The following is a 13,321-nucleotide window of genomic DNA, read 5'->3' on the forward strand; positions in this document are numbered from 1 at the left end:
CTCTTAAATCTGAAAACTATTTTGCCACGGCATTAGGGTGACGGCATTTGGACCATTAAAAGCAGTGTATACCTGAGGATTTCATTTTTTTGTACGAAGTCTGAGAGAAAATAATTTGGCTTTCAAGTTCTTGCTTTCAAGTGTTTTAACTCTCCTACGTAATTAGGTCCTTAGTTTACTATCAGGTATTTGTTTAACTTCACTGTTTATGCCCCTCAGCCCACCACAGAGGGACTCATAAAATGAAATTCTTCATTTCTTTACTCTCACCCCAGGAGTAATGAGTCAGAGAAGCTGGGATGGGGGGTCGGAGAGAGAAGGATAGTAACTTTTATTTTTACTTAGCATGACAGATGATGATAGTTTTCTTCAGTCACGAGAACAAAATCTGCATGAAGTGGGAGCCTACCTGCTGCCACCAAATCAATTCCCACTCTTGGTGACCCCACGTGTTACACAGCAGAACTGCTCCATAGGGTTTTCTTCACTGCAAGCTTTATAGAAGCAGATTGCCAGGCCTTTCTCCCATGATGCCACCGGATGGGTTCGAACCACCAACCTTTCGGGTTAGCCGCTGATCATAAACTGCTTGTACCATCCGGGGATTTTGTACTGGGAGCTGAAAGGCATTGAAAAAAAAGAATGCGATGGCATGCTAAATAACTTTCCAGTTCAGCCCAATCAGTATTTACTGCAACATTTCAATTGTCAGGTCAAAGTAAAACAGTATAAAAGTATTCTAAAGTCTACTAGGGATGGCTGTTTTATTGGGGCATTATCCATGGATCTCCCCAAATTGGTTATCTTTTGAGTGGTGTCTTAGTCATCTAGTGCTGCCGTAACAGAAATACCACAAGTGGATGGCTTTAACAAAGAGAAATGTATTTTCTCACAGTCTAGTAGGTTACAGGTCCAAATTCAGGGTGTCAGCTCCAGGGGAAGGCTTTCTCTCTGTGTTGGCTCTGGAGGAAGATCATTGTCCTCAATCTTCCCCTGGTCAAGGAGCTTTTCAAGCACAGGGATCCTAGGTCCAAAGGACGTGTTCTGCTCCTGGTGCTGCTTTCTTGGTGGTATGAAGTTCCCAACTTTCTGCTTGGTTCCGTTTCCTTTTATCTCTTGAGAGATAAAAGGCAGTGCGCGCCTCACCCCAGTGAAAATCCTTTTATATTGGATCAGGGATGTGATCTGAGGAAGGGTGGTGTTACAATCCCACCTTAATCCTCTTAATGTAAAATTATAATCACAAAATGGAGGACAACCATACAACACTGGGAATCAAGGCCTAACCAAGCTGACACATATTCTTTGGGGGGACACAATTCAATCCATGACAAGTGGGATGCAAACCAAAAGGATTCACTGGAAGCTCTCTGGCAAGCTGTGGCATTCTCACAACTTTTGGAACTCCACATCCCTAATAACCACTTTGAGGTAAAAGTCTCTGTGACTGATTATTTTACTGATTAGAGCTTCTGGTGAATAGAGGCAGCCTTCATCTGGAAGTGCCCCCCCTTGGAGTTTCAGGTTCATTGCCTCCCTGACAGGGCTCCTAGGTCACCCCTTTTGAAAAGCAGCTACTAGCCTGTTACAGAGCTCTTGTCTAAACTGAATGCCTGACACATATAGGCCTTGTGAATCTCTGGCCCAATAGTCCCATTTTGGGGGTGGCTCAACTTAGGCTCCGTGACTGACAACGTGAGAAGGGTCCCTTCTCTCCCCTTCCCCCCCAAAAACCCTTGCATGTCAAATTAAAATGACATATTCATCTATCCGGCTGGTCTGGCCCCACAGGCATCTTGGCTTCACACAAAAAAGTGGCAGATCTCTCTGTGCAAAACTCTACCTCACTCCCATTCAGCCATGTGAAGCAAAGCCACTGCCTCAATGGAGTCCTTCATTCAGTAAGATTCCCCCAAATCCTGAATCTGGTTCACTGATTATTTGGCTAGACTAAAACTTGATTTCACCGGAAACCCTGGTGGCGTACTGGTTAAGAGCTACAGCTGCTTACCAAAAGGTTGGCAGTTTGAATCTACCAGCTGCTTCTTGGAAACCCTATGGGGCAGGTCTACTCTGTCCTACAGGGTCGCTAGGAGTCGAAATCGACTTGACGGCAATGGTCTCTCTTGCTCTCTCATAGTAACTGTTAAATTTCGGTGTCAGCTATGCAGAACCAAAAATGGATGCGGTCATCCCAACCAAGAGATAGAACTCAAGGTTATTCTCATAGCCCTGACCAATACTATCCTTGATTAACTTTGTTACATTTACTGACTCGTGGGCTGTTGCCAATAGCCTAGCTTTTTCGTTTGCCAACTGGAAAACTACAGACTGGCAGATTAAAGACATCCTTTTGCACCTGACAATACAGAATCCTTGGTAATGTTTTTTGTACTAATGTTACTCATAAACTGTAATTCCCATATATGACTAAATATAATGGCAATAGTAGTGATGTGGAAAAAAAAATTTTTTTTTAAACAACTAGCAATATTAAAATTATACCTTTCAATGACTGTATCGTATGTAGAGCCTAAATTTATTTACATTTACATAGTTTGATGAGGTTAAAGTGAAAATTCAGTAAGAAAACAATAGAATTTGAAGTAAAAACATTTAAGAACTACATCAAAATTATGTTCATTTTAACATTAAACTTTACCATTATGTTAGATACATTAATGGATTAGGTTTGCATAATCAATAATGGCCCAAATAAAGCAGAAGTTGTAGACAAAGGCATATGGAAATACATTCAAAAATGAAATAATACCATAAAAATAAACAGGAACACAAATTACTGGGATAAGGGCTGTGGGGACCATGGTCTCAGGGAACATCTAGCTCAATTGGCATAACACAGTTTGTAAAGAAAATGTTCTACGTTCCACTTTGGTAAGTGGCATCTGGGGTCTTAAAACATTGTAAGCGGCCATCTAAGATACTCTACTGGTCTCACCCCGTCTTGAGCAAGGAAGAATGAAGAAAACCAAAGACATGAGGAAAAGATTAGTCCAAAGGACTAACAGACCACAACTATCACAGGTTCCACCAGACAGAGTCCAGCACACCTAGATGGTGCCTGGCTACCACCTCCAACTGCTCTGACAGGGATCGCGATAGAGGGTCCAGACAGAGCTGGAGAAAAAAGTAGAACAAAATTCTAACTCACAAAAAAAAAGACCAGGCTTACTGGTCTGAAAAGACTGGAGAAACTCCAAGAGTGTGGCCCCTGGGCATCCTCACAGTTCAGTAATGAGGTCACTTCTGAGGATCGCCCTTAAGCCAAAGATTAGACAGGCCCATAAAACAAAACGAGACTAAATGGGCAGCCCAGGGGCAAGGACGGGAAGGCCGGAGGGGACAGGAAAGCTGGTGACGGGGAACCCAAGGTTGAGGGGGGAGAGTACTGACATATTGTGGGGTTGACAACCAATGTCACAAAACAGTATGTGTATTGTTTAATGAGAAACTAGTTTGCTCTGTAAACCTTCATCTAAAGTAAAATTTTAAAAAATGGAAAAAAAGACAAGAAATATAAATGTAAAAGCCCTATATAAAGTACTAGGAATAGAACATAACAGCTCATTAGTAGAGAAATATGCCATATTCAAGTGGGGTTAGTTCTAGGACTGCAAGGGCAATCCACTATTGGGAATTCTGGATATTAGTTATCATAGTAGTAGATTGAAGAAAAATCAGGTAATCACACATGCTGAATATACAATAAACAGTTGAATACAGAATTGAAAATTCTTATTAAGAAAAAACACTTAATAAACTAGAAATAGATGGAAACTTCCTCAGCTCACTATGGCTATCTATCCGCCCATATGCCAAAGTCATGCTTAGTAGTGAAAAATAAGAGACATTCCCACAGAAATGAAGGCAAAGGAAAATGCCCACCGTCACCACGATTAGACAAGAAGCATTTAGAGATATACAACTTGGAAAGTAAAAAGTAAAAATCAGTTTTTGCAGATACTATATTCATATTCCTATAAAGGTCAAGAGACTTGATGGAAAATTAATATAAACAAGATAATTCTATCAGGTGACATGGTATAAAATTAATACTGAAAATATAGATTCCATGCACCTTAACAATTAAACAGAATGAAGCTATAATGAAGATTCATTTTTTCATGAGTTAAAAAAAAAATACCTAGGAATAAAAAGAAATATGCGAGATTATATAAAAACAACTTTGCCAGAAGAAATGTGCAAAAACATATGAAGAAATGTTGCTGAAATGAAAGATTTATCAAGTCCTTGGATAAGAAAACTCAATGTTAAAAAGATATCAATTCTCTGTAACTTAATTTATAAATGTGATGTATTCTCAATAAAAATCTCAATGATGAAAAGATAAGTAAACAGGAACAAACACACAAGCATTTCAGCACTTAGTGAACATCTCAACTAAATCAGAACTTTCCTGGCCTTCAAGGCTGTAAACTTGTGAATGACATCATCGAAATCAATGCCTTTCACCAACTCACTTTTTAATGTGTCACTGTTTTTTTAAACCATAATTCAAACTTGAACCCTGAAAATTTCATTGAGGTCAGATACATACTTGTAAGACAGTGATTTTTTAAATAAAATTTTAAAAAGACTAAAATTTTTTAAACACTGAATTTAAGATTTAAGTTATATTTCTAAACATGTATCAAGAAATAACATTTCTCCCACTTTATGTCTTAAACTGTCAATTTTTCTATTTAGTTATCAGTTATATAATCAATAACTGTTACACATGTAAGTTTATCATCAATTTAATCAGACTAATAGGTTTAATAGGTAGTAAATATAGTAGGAAATTGCTTAAATTTTTATATTATTTGAATACTAACAACAAAATTGTTACATAAAATCTTTCTACATTGAATTGCATCATTACTAACCAAGTAGAAGCCTTTTTTGATTTTTCTCCTTCTTTGCCTTTAATTACTACTTCATTTTCAAAAAGCTTATTGATATACGTTCACAAATAGTAATTACCACAATATTGTGCTAAAACACTAGAAATTTTGACAAAATCAGCAGCTATAAAAACACCAGCACCAACGAAACAACAGCACGTGCTTATAGCATGTGCAGAAGAAACCACGTGATTCAAAGCACCATCGTAACAGAGCAATAATGACAGCTCTGACAGCAGCATATTAGGAGGTTCAGAAAGTAAACTGGCATAGAATTTTAGCCTTGTAGGTATATTATTACTTTTAAGTTGGGCTTATGAAAAACATTCTTGTTGTAATAACTAATTACAGGGATTTTTTATAAAAAATAATAAATTTCCATTGATACACTGCAAAAAATTTTATAGACAGTCATTGTGGTGTCATCCTTTCCAACAGTGTCACCCAGTGTGGTCTGCACCTGACCTACTCCCCTAGTGACACCGCTGCCCTTATGTAGACGACTATACTAAAGATGTGCTCTCTTATGAGATCAACTGGAATCAAGCAGCTGATTTAGCCTGTACTTCCCAGGTTGCTGGTATATGCCATCTGGATCCATCATCATACTGGACATGTCAACACATCCACATGTCTGGGGACAAAGTGAAGAATTCTATGTGTCTATAGAGGTTGTCATACTATGTAAGATTTATGACTTTTGCCAAAAGTTGATCTGGTCCTCTCTGGCAAACTGACTACACTGGACCTTTGACACCCCCCTCCCCCAGGCTATTGGTGTTGCCTCAGCACTTTTGATACTTTTTCAGGTTAATGTTGTTGTTTCAGTCCAATCAGCCAACTGCAGTTACACTATTGTGACTCTTGAAACTAATATGTGCCATATGTTTTGTTTCTGTACAATTTGCAACCTAACAATTGTATTCCTTTTATCACAAAAGCTACTCAACAAGGGCTAATAGTCAAGGTATTTAATGGACCTTCCATACTGCCTACTGTCTGCAGGCATTTGGTATTATTAAGCACTGAAATAAGCCCATAAAAATCAATTCAAAAAAGATTTCTGACTGCCTCCTCCGCCCCCTCCTGATCTACACACCTTACCAAGAGAGTTTGGTCACTCAGTGTGGCTGTCCCCAAAAGAGGTTATCTCCTCTCAGTCACTTCCTGGGTGTCATGGATTGAATTATGTCCCCCCAAAATATCTGTCAACTTGGCTAGGTCATGATTTCCAGTATGGTATAATCGTCTACCATTCTGTCATTTGATGTGATTTCCCTATGTGTTCTAATTCCTGTCACTATGATGTTAATCAGATGGATTAGCAGCAGTTATATTTATGAGATCTACAAGGTTAGATAGTATCTTAAGCCAATCTCTTCTGAGTTATAAAAGAGAGAAGCAAGCAGAGGGATGTGGGGACCTCATATCACCAAGAAAACAGTGCCGGGAGCAGAGCACTTCCTTTGGACCGGGGGTTCCTGTGTGAAGCTCCTAGTCCAGAGGAAGATTGATGACAAGGACCTTCCTCCAGAGCTGGCAGAGAAAGCCTCCCCCTGGAGCTGACGCCCTGTATTTGGATTTCTAGCCTACTAGACTATGAGAGAATAAGCTTTTGTTTGTTAAAGCCATCCACATGTGGTATTTCTGTTACAGCAGCACTAGAGACTAAAAAAGTTTGGCAGTTGCTTAAAAAATTAAACATATAATTACCATAAAAACCAAAAACCAAACCCACTGCCGTCAGGTTGATTCCGACTCATAGTGACCCTATAGGACAGAGTAGAACTGCCTCATAGAGTTTCCAAGGAGTGGCTGGTGGGTTTGAACTGCCGATCTTTTTGATTAGCAGCCGTAGCACTTAATCACTACACCACCAGGGTTTCCAATAATTACTCAGGAATTCCATTCTCATGTATTTACCATAAAGAAATGAAAACTTATGTTCACACAAATGTTCAAGTGTCCTGAAACCTGTGAATGGATAAACGTGGTACATCCAGACAATGAGTACTACTGAGCAATAAAAGGGAAAAATTACTGATAAACTTAACAATTTGGATAAATCTCAAAGGCGTTATGTTGGGTGAAAGAAGCCAGTCTCAACAGGTTAAATACTGTATGTTTCCTTTTAGATGACAAATATATACTGATGGAAAACAGACCAGTGGCTGCCAGGCAGCGCAGATGGAAGGAAGATGTAACTACAATGGAATAGTATGAGACAATTTTGGGGGGGAGGATGGAACTGTTTTGTGACCTGATTGTCCTGGTGGTTATATGAATCATACATGTATTTAAATGTATTGAATTGTGCATCAAAAGTAAATTTTATTATGTTAATCGAAAAAATTAAAATTTTTAAAAAGGTGGCAAAGACTATGGTCTTCAAAACTCTCAGTGTCACAAAAGACAAAAAAAAAGTCTACGGAAATATTCCAGATTAAAGGATGTCTATTTTTTTTTTTTTTTTTAAACCCTGGTAGCGTAGTGGTTAAGTGCTACGGCTGCTAACCAAAGGGTCAGCAGTTCAAATCCGCCAGGCGCTCCTTGGAAACTCTATGGGGCAGTTCTACTCTATCCTATATCCTATAGGGTCGCTGGGAGTCGGAAGCAACTTGACGGCATTGGGTTTTAAAGAGACATGACAATTAAATGCAATATCTGATCTTATACTGGATCCTGTATCTATACAGTGAAAAAATGCTATGAAGTCCTTCACAATTGAGACAGAACCCCCACAGTGCTGTACTCTTTACCTGGCTTCCTCCCCTACAGTACTGTATTGCAAAATTGTTTCCTTTGCTGGGCTCCCTCCACCTACCCCCTCAGCTTTGCATATGAATCCTGCTTTTGGTTGGCGGTTATAGGTAAACCCCATTGAGCCTACATAGTTTTATTAAGAATGTTGCTGGTATACCCAGTAAACCCAGTGCCGGCAAGTTGATTCCGACTCATAGCGACCCTATAGGACATAGTAGAACTTAACTTGTATAAACTCCCTACTTGTAAACTCCTTAAAGTAACTTATCTGCTCGCCCTTGGTGAGCAGTCTTGGCAGCAACAGCTCCAACTGCTCCATTTCCTTGTATAATGAAATAAAGATGCCTTTCTTCTTCTCCCACCTCAGTCTCTGGTTTATTGGCCAATACAAGTCATGCCAAATAAGAACCTAGGTTTACCACCCAGTAACATTTCAATTGATAGGACAAATATTCCTGTGGTTTTAGTTCTAAGCTTATTCAAAACCTGGGGAAAAAAATCAAGTAGTGATCTTAAATTCTGTTTCTTTGATCCTTTCCCACATTTACTAGAGTCAATGAAGTATTTACTGAGTCCCTGCTACATAAAAGGCAATGTGCTGGATGGAGATATGACAGCAGAAAATCCTCTTCCGAAGGCTGCTCAAAGTCTTTACTTTTTCCAATACTATCTGCCAAACCATTTACCCACTCTTCTTTAATTGCACTTGCTGCGCTGCCACAGAAACTTTAAGATTTGTGGTGGCTTTTAAGAGTTGCAAGTTTTTTAAGAAGTTATCTGAGATTGTTTTTCTAGTCCTGTGGGAAATTCATTCATTTTACAACATTGTGCAATGTTCAGATTTATGAACATTTTCTCAAGCCATCTCGTTATAGGGAGATAATTTGTTTTTCTTGAGTTGGAAAACTTTTCTGTTATGGGATTCTGCAGGCTGAAGTCACTGAAGACGCCTAATTAATTAGTACTCCACCAGGCATCAGGCCACTCCCTGTCACCTGCACACCACATCACTCACTTCCTCTAAGTTGTTCTTCAGGCCCTCCAGAGAGCCGTAGAAGAGTCCAGATCTAACAGGCTCAGAGTAGCCTGACATGCGCAGAGTAAACCACATGACCAACAAATGACCCTGGGCTGCCATGTGTGCTCAATAACGCAAAAGAACTTACGTCAAGGAACCAAAAGATTCATGCCAAGGAACCAAAATCACCAGAAATTTATCAACAATAGTCAAGCCCATTTCAAAAGCGTTTGGTCCATTGGCCACTTCCGTGCCAAGTTTTAGCTCCGCCTCGTAATAATCAGTAGAAACTATGAACAGGTAAAACCTCTGATCCTGCCTACTGTTTCCCTCCACCCCTAAATGAATACGTACATTATACATACATATAATTACACATGTATAAATTGTACATTGTTCCCACAGATTGGGGAACTCAATCTGAGGTCGATACCTCTGAGTTCCCGCTTGCTAGCCTGCAAAATAAACTCTTTTTTCCTCTCAAAACCAGCAACTGAGAGTTTGGCTTCTTGCACGCTGGGCATGGACCCATTGGTCTGGTTTCAGTTTCACCCAAGATTTTTGTACCCTGTTACAAGTAACAAAAAAACCCAGTGCTAACTGACTCAATAAAGGAAAGTTATTGACTCGCTGATCATAAATTAATTAGGGCTCCAGCTCCATTCCTCTGAGACCTGGCTCTGCCTTTTTCTTGATTTCAATTTTGTCCTCAGACTGCCTTCCATCACAGTGGCAAATGTCTGCCAACACCAACAGGGCTGTATATTTCTTTAATCCTATCCAGAGAAAGAAAAAAAAAATTGTTACTAAGCCGAATTAGTAAGCAGAAGTTCCAAACTTTACTGATTGTACTCTTAGGTCATGTATCCATCCCTGAACCAATCCTAGCTAAACACCATGGGTGCTACCCAGTGTCAAAGGGGAAGATATTAGGGAGGCCACCATCACGTCTGCCGTAACTGTTCTCTCTCCATAGGTTATATAACACCTTCCCTAACCAGCAATAATTAGCTACCATTTATTTTATAAATACTGCATATTGCCTCTTTATACCCTTTTGGCCATTTCACACCGTAAGGAGCTGAGTTATATATTCACATTACCTCAGTTAATGGGGGTTTGTGGTAAACATTAATGGGAAGATAAAGGAGATGATAAACCACTTCAGCAGTTAAATAGGAAGGTTTCTCAGAGAAATGAAATGCCAATCAGTACACAGCAGCAGTTTTGGTGACTCACAGAAAAATCTAAAGGTGGAACCCTCAGAAGTGAGGATTTTTTGCTCTTTACTCTTGTATAGTGTCTCTGACCATCTGTGTACCAACTCCCTGATGGACTATCTTACCTCCTACCCAACAGTCATTAGTGCGGGGCCCCTCTTGGACAGAACTCTCTTGGCAGACCCACTCTTGGCCCAGAGAGAGCCAAGGTATGCCTGCTTTGGAGAAAGGCCACCCATCCCTGATCTTACCAGTTCCAAGGTGAACTCACAGGGCACCATGTTTGGCAACTGTTAGAGATTGAATTGTGTCCCTGCAAAATATATGTTGTAAATCCTAACCCCTATACCTGTGGAAAGGGGGCCCTGATAGTGCAGTGGTTAAGAGCTTGGCTGCTAACCAAAAGGTTGGCAGTTCAAATCCACAGGCTGCTCCTTGGAAATCCTATGGGGCGGTTCTCCTCTGCCCTATAGGATCACTATAAATCAGAATCAATTTGATGGCAACGGGTTTGGATTTTTTTAATATCTGTGGAAGGAGTACTGGTGGTGCAATAGTCAAGCTCTGGGCTGCTAACTGGAAGGTCAGAGGTTCAAACCTACCAATCGCTTCACAAGAGAAAAGACCTGGCAATCTGTTTCCATAAAGATTACAATCTAGAAAACCCTATGGAGCAGTTTTGCTCTATGCTGTATAGGGCCACTATGAGTCAAAATCCACTCGATGGCACACAACAATAACACACCTGTGGATGTAATCACATCTGGGAGCAGTGGTTTCTTTGTCATGTTAACGAGGCCACATTAGTGTAGGATGTGTCTTAAACCAATCACTTTTGAGACATGGAAACCCCGGGGGGTAGTGGTTAAGTGCTACAGCTCCTAACCAAAAGCTTGGCAGTTCGAATCTACCAGGTGCTCCTTTGGAAACTCTATGGGGCAGTTCCACTCTGTCCTAAAGTGTTGCTGTGAGTCATAATCGAATTGACAGCAATGGGTTTGGTTTTTTTTGAGATATGGAAATGTTACCAGGTGGAAACCCCGGGCTCTTACTTGGCATGACCTGTACTGGCCAATAAATGAGAGACCGAGGTGGGAGAACAAGAAAGACCCCTTTATTTCGTTGGGCAAGGAAAATGGAGTCAGTCAGAGCTGCTGCTGCCAAGACTGCTCCCCAAGAGCGGGCAGGCAGGTTACTTTTCAAGGGGTTTTCAAGTAGGAAGTTCACACAAGTTACATCAGTAACGTTCTTAATCATATTACCCAGGGGCAATGGGATTTATACACAACCTCCAAGCAAAAGCAGGATTCAACTGCAAAGCTGAGAGGGGCAGCCCAGCAAAGGAAACAATTTTGCAATAGAACACTGCAGGGGAGGAAGCCAGGTAAAGAATACAGCACTGTGAGGTTTCTGTCTCAGAAAGAGCAGATCTGTCTCAAAAAGAGCAGATTGGGTAGAGAAGTAAGCAAGCAGAAATGCGGAAGACAGGTAACACATGGAGATCTCCAAGGAATGATGAGAAGAATGCTAGAGAAGTTGAGTAAAGGATTTTCCCCCAGAGCAGACAGATAACCTTCTCCAAGAGCCAGCATGCTGAACTTGGAATTCTGGCCTCCTAAGCTGTGAGAAAATAAGTTTCCGTTTATTAACACCATCCACGTATGATGTTTCCGTTAAAACCAAAAAAACCAAACCCATTGCTGTTAGGTTGATTCCGGTTCATAGCAACCCTATAGGACAAAAGTAGAGCTGCCCCACAGGGTTTCTGAGGATCAGCTGGCAGATTTGAACTACTGACCTTTTGGTTAGCAGCCGAGCGCTTAACCACTATACCACCAGGGCTCCATTTCTGTTAAGGAAACAGTAAAAGACAACAACATAGCCTACAACACTCCTTAGGAGCAGCTGTCAGTCTCTCAGGCACTCTGCGACTTTCCCTAAAGAGCAAGACTGGCAAAAACCTTTTTAGAGGAAACCCTGGTGGTGCAGCTGTTAAGTGCTACCACTGCTAACCAAAAGGTCAGGAATTCAAATCCACCCGAGCTCCTCAGAAACTCTATGGGGCAGTTCTACTCTGTCTTATAGGATTGCTGTGAGCTGGAATTGACTAGACGGCAAGGGGGTTGGCTTTTTTTGGTTTGCCTCCAATACACAGGAAACCCTCGTAGCGTAGTAAAGTGTTACAGCTGCTAACCAAAAGGTCAGCAGTTCAAATCCACCAGGCGCTCCTTGGAAACTCTATGGGGCAGTTCTACCCTGTCCTATACAGTTGCTATGAGTCGGAATCGACTCGATGGCAATGGGGTTTTTTCTTTCCAATACACATTTGTTATTTCACTTAATATTTTCACCAACCTTACATTTTAAAGATATGGAAAATGAGCCCCTGAGGGGTAATTTACCCAAATTCACATGGCCAACAAATGGCAGTGGCAGGAGTCAAACCTACCAGGGCTTGACATCAAATTCCAAATTATACATAGAAGCAGCTACAGTCTAAGAAAAATTTGGATTTAAATTGGTTATGGAACCTTCCAAAAAAACCCAAAGCCCTGCGGAGGACTTAATGCCGACTCATAGCGACCCTACAGGGCGGAGCAGAACTGCCCCATGGGTTTCCAAAGGCTATAAATCTTTACGGAAGCAGATTACCACGTCTCTCTCACAAGCAGGGGCTGGTGGGTTCAAACCGCCCACCCTTCGCTTAGGAGCCAAGCACTTAACCACTACACCGCCAGGGCTCCTTTGGCACCTAAGTCATGTTAAACTCCTTGAGACGTGAATTACCTCAGTGTGAACATACGTATACCTTCCACCACCCTAGGTTAATCAGAACCTGGCACATTTTAAAGTACTGTACCAATGGGAGGGGGTAATAGGAACCAGGGCTTTGAACCAGTTCTTTCAGGTTCCAACCCCTGCTGAGAATATACAATTCCATCCCAGATATACTGAATACCCACGTGATTCTGAGGTATAACTTCTGGGGAACTTGTTAGAAACTCAAGTTCCTAAGGCCTCTTGCAATACACTACACGGAAAGAGTAACAGCAGGGAGGGCAGGTGGGCATTACCTGGGCGAGGCCGTCCCCACCTAGCCCTCTCCCCGACACGGCCTCCCACCAGCGTGGCGCGCGGGGAACCGCCTCCCGGATCCAGGAAGCGGAAGCTGAGTTGGCCGCCTGGGCCGAGAGGCGGGGCCCATACGCCGCCGCGGAGACCGCGGCCCGTAACCATGGAAACACGGGAGGCAGGGCCGGCCACGGGGGAAGCGCGACCTTTGACCTGCAGTTGAGGCTACGTCAGAGACTGCGGCCGAAGCCTGGACTGCAGACGGAAGTGAGTCGGCGGCGGCGCCGGCGGTGGCGGCGGGTGGCGCGGCGGCAGCTATGGAG

At 41.7% G+C, this 13,321-nt stretch overlaps 2 protein-coding genes across 10 annotated transcripts in view; one reads left to right on the forward strand and one right to left on the reverse strand.

Annotated features, from left to right (window-relative positions):
- The window catches only part of LOC111751558 (uncharacterized), a 360,216-nt gene extending 347,130 nt beyond the window's left edge, over positions 1 to 13,086 (reverse strand). For all 7 annotated transcript variants that reach the window (XR_002786662.2, XR_010317908.1, XR_002786661.2 and 4 more), the window contains exons 1-2: positions 13,001 to 13,086; positions 410 to 619 (exon numbers count right to left, since the gene is read on the reverse strand). The gene's annotated coding sequence lies outside the window, so the exon portion shown is untranslated. The remainder of the gene's footprint in view (positions 1 to 409; positions 620 to 13,000) is intronic.
- A 162-nt stretch (positions 13,087 to 13,248) lies between these two features.
- The window catches only part of GCC2 (GRIP and coiled-coil domain containing 2), a 71,645-nt gene continuing 71,572 nt past the window's right edge, over positions 13,249 to 13,321 (forward strand). For 2 of the 3 annotated variants that reach the window (XM_010593583.3, XM_010593584.3), the window contains exon 1: positions 13,250 to 13,321. In XM_010593583.3, coding sequence (XP_010591885.2) covers positions 13,316 to 13,321 — 6 coding nt within the window. In that variant the 5' untranslated portion in view covers positions 13,250 to 13,315. The other variant, XM_064268598.1, reaches the window with a different exon arrangement.

The sequence above is a fragment of the Loxodonta africana genome, chromosome 15 (assembly GCF_030014295.1).
Source record: "Loxodonta africana isolate mLoxAfr1 chromosome 15, mLoxAfr1.hap2, whole genome shotgun sequence".
Lineage (NCBI taxonomy): Eukaryota > Metazoa > Chordata > Mammalia > Proboscidea > Elephantidae > Loxodonta > Loxodonta africana.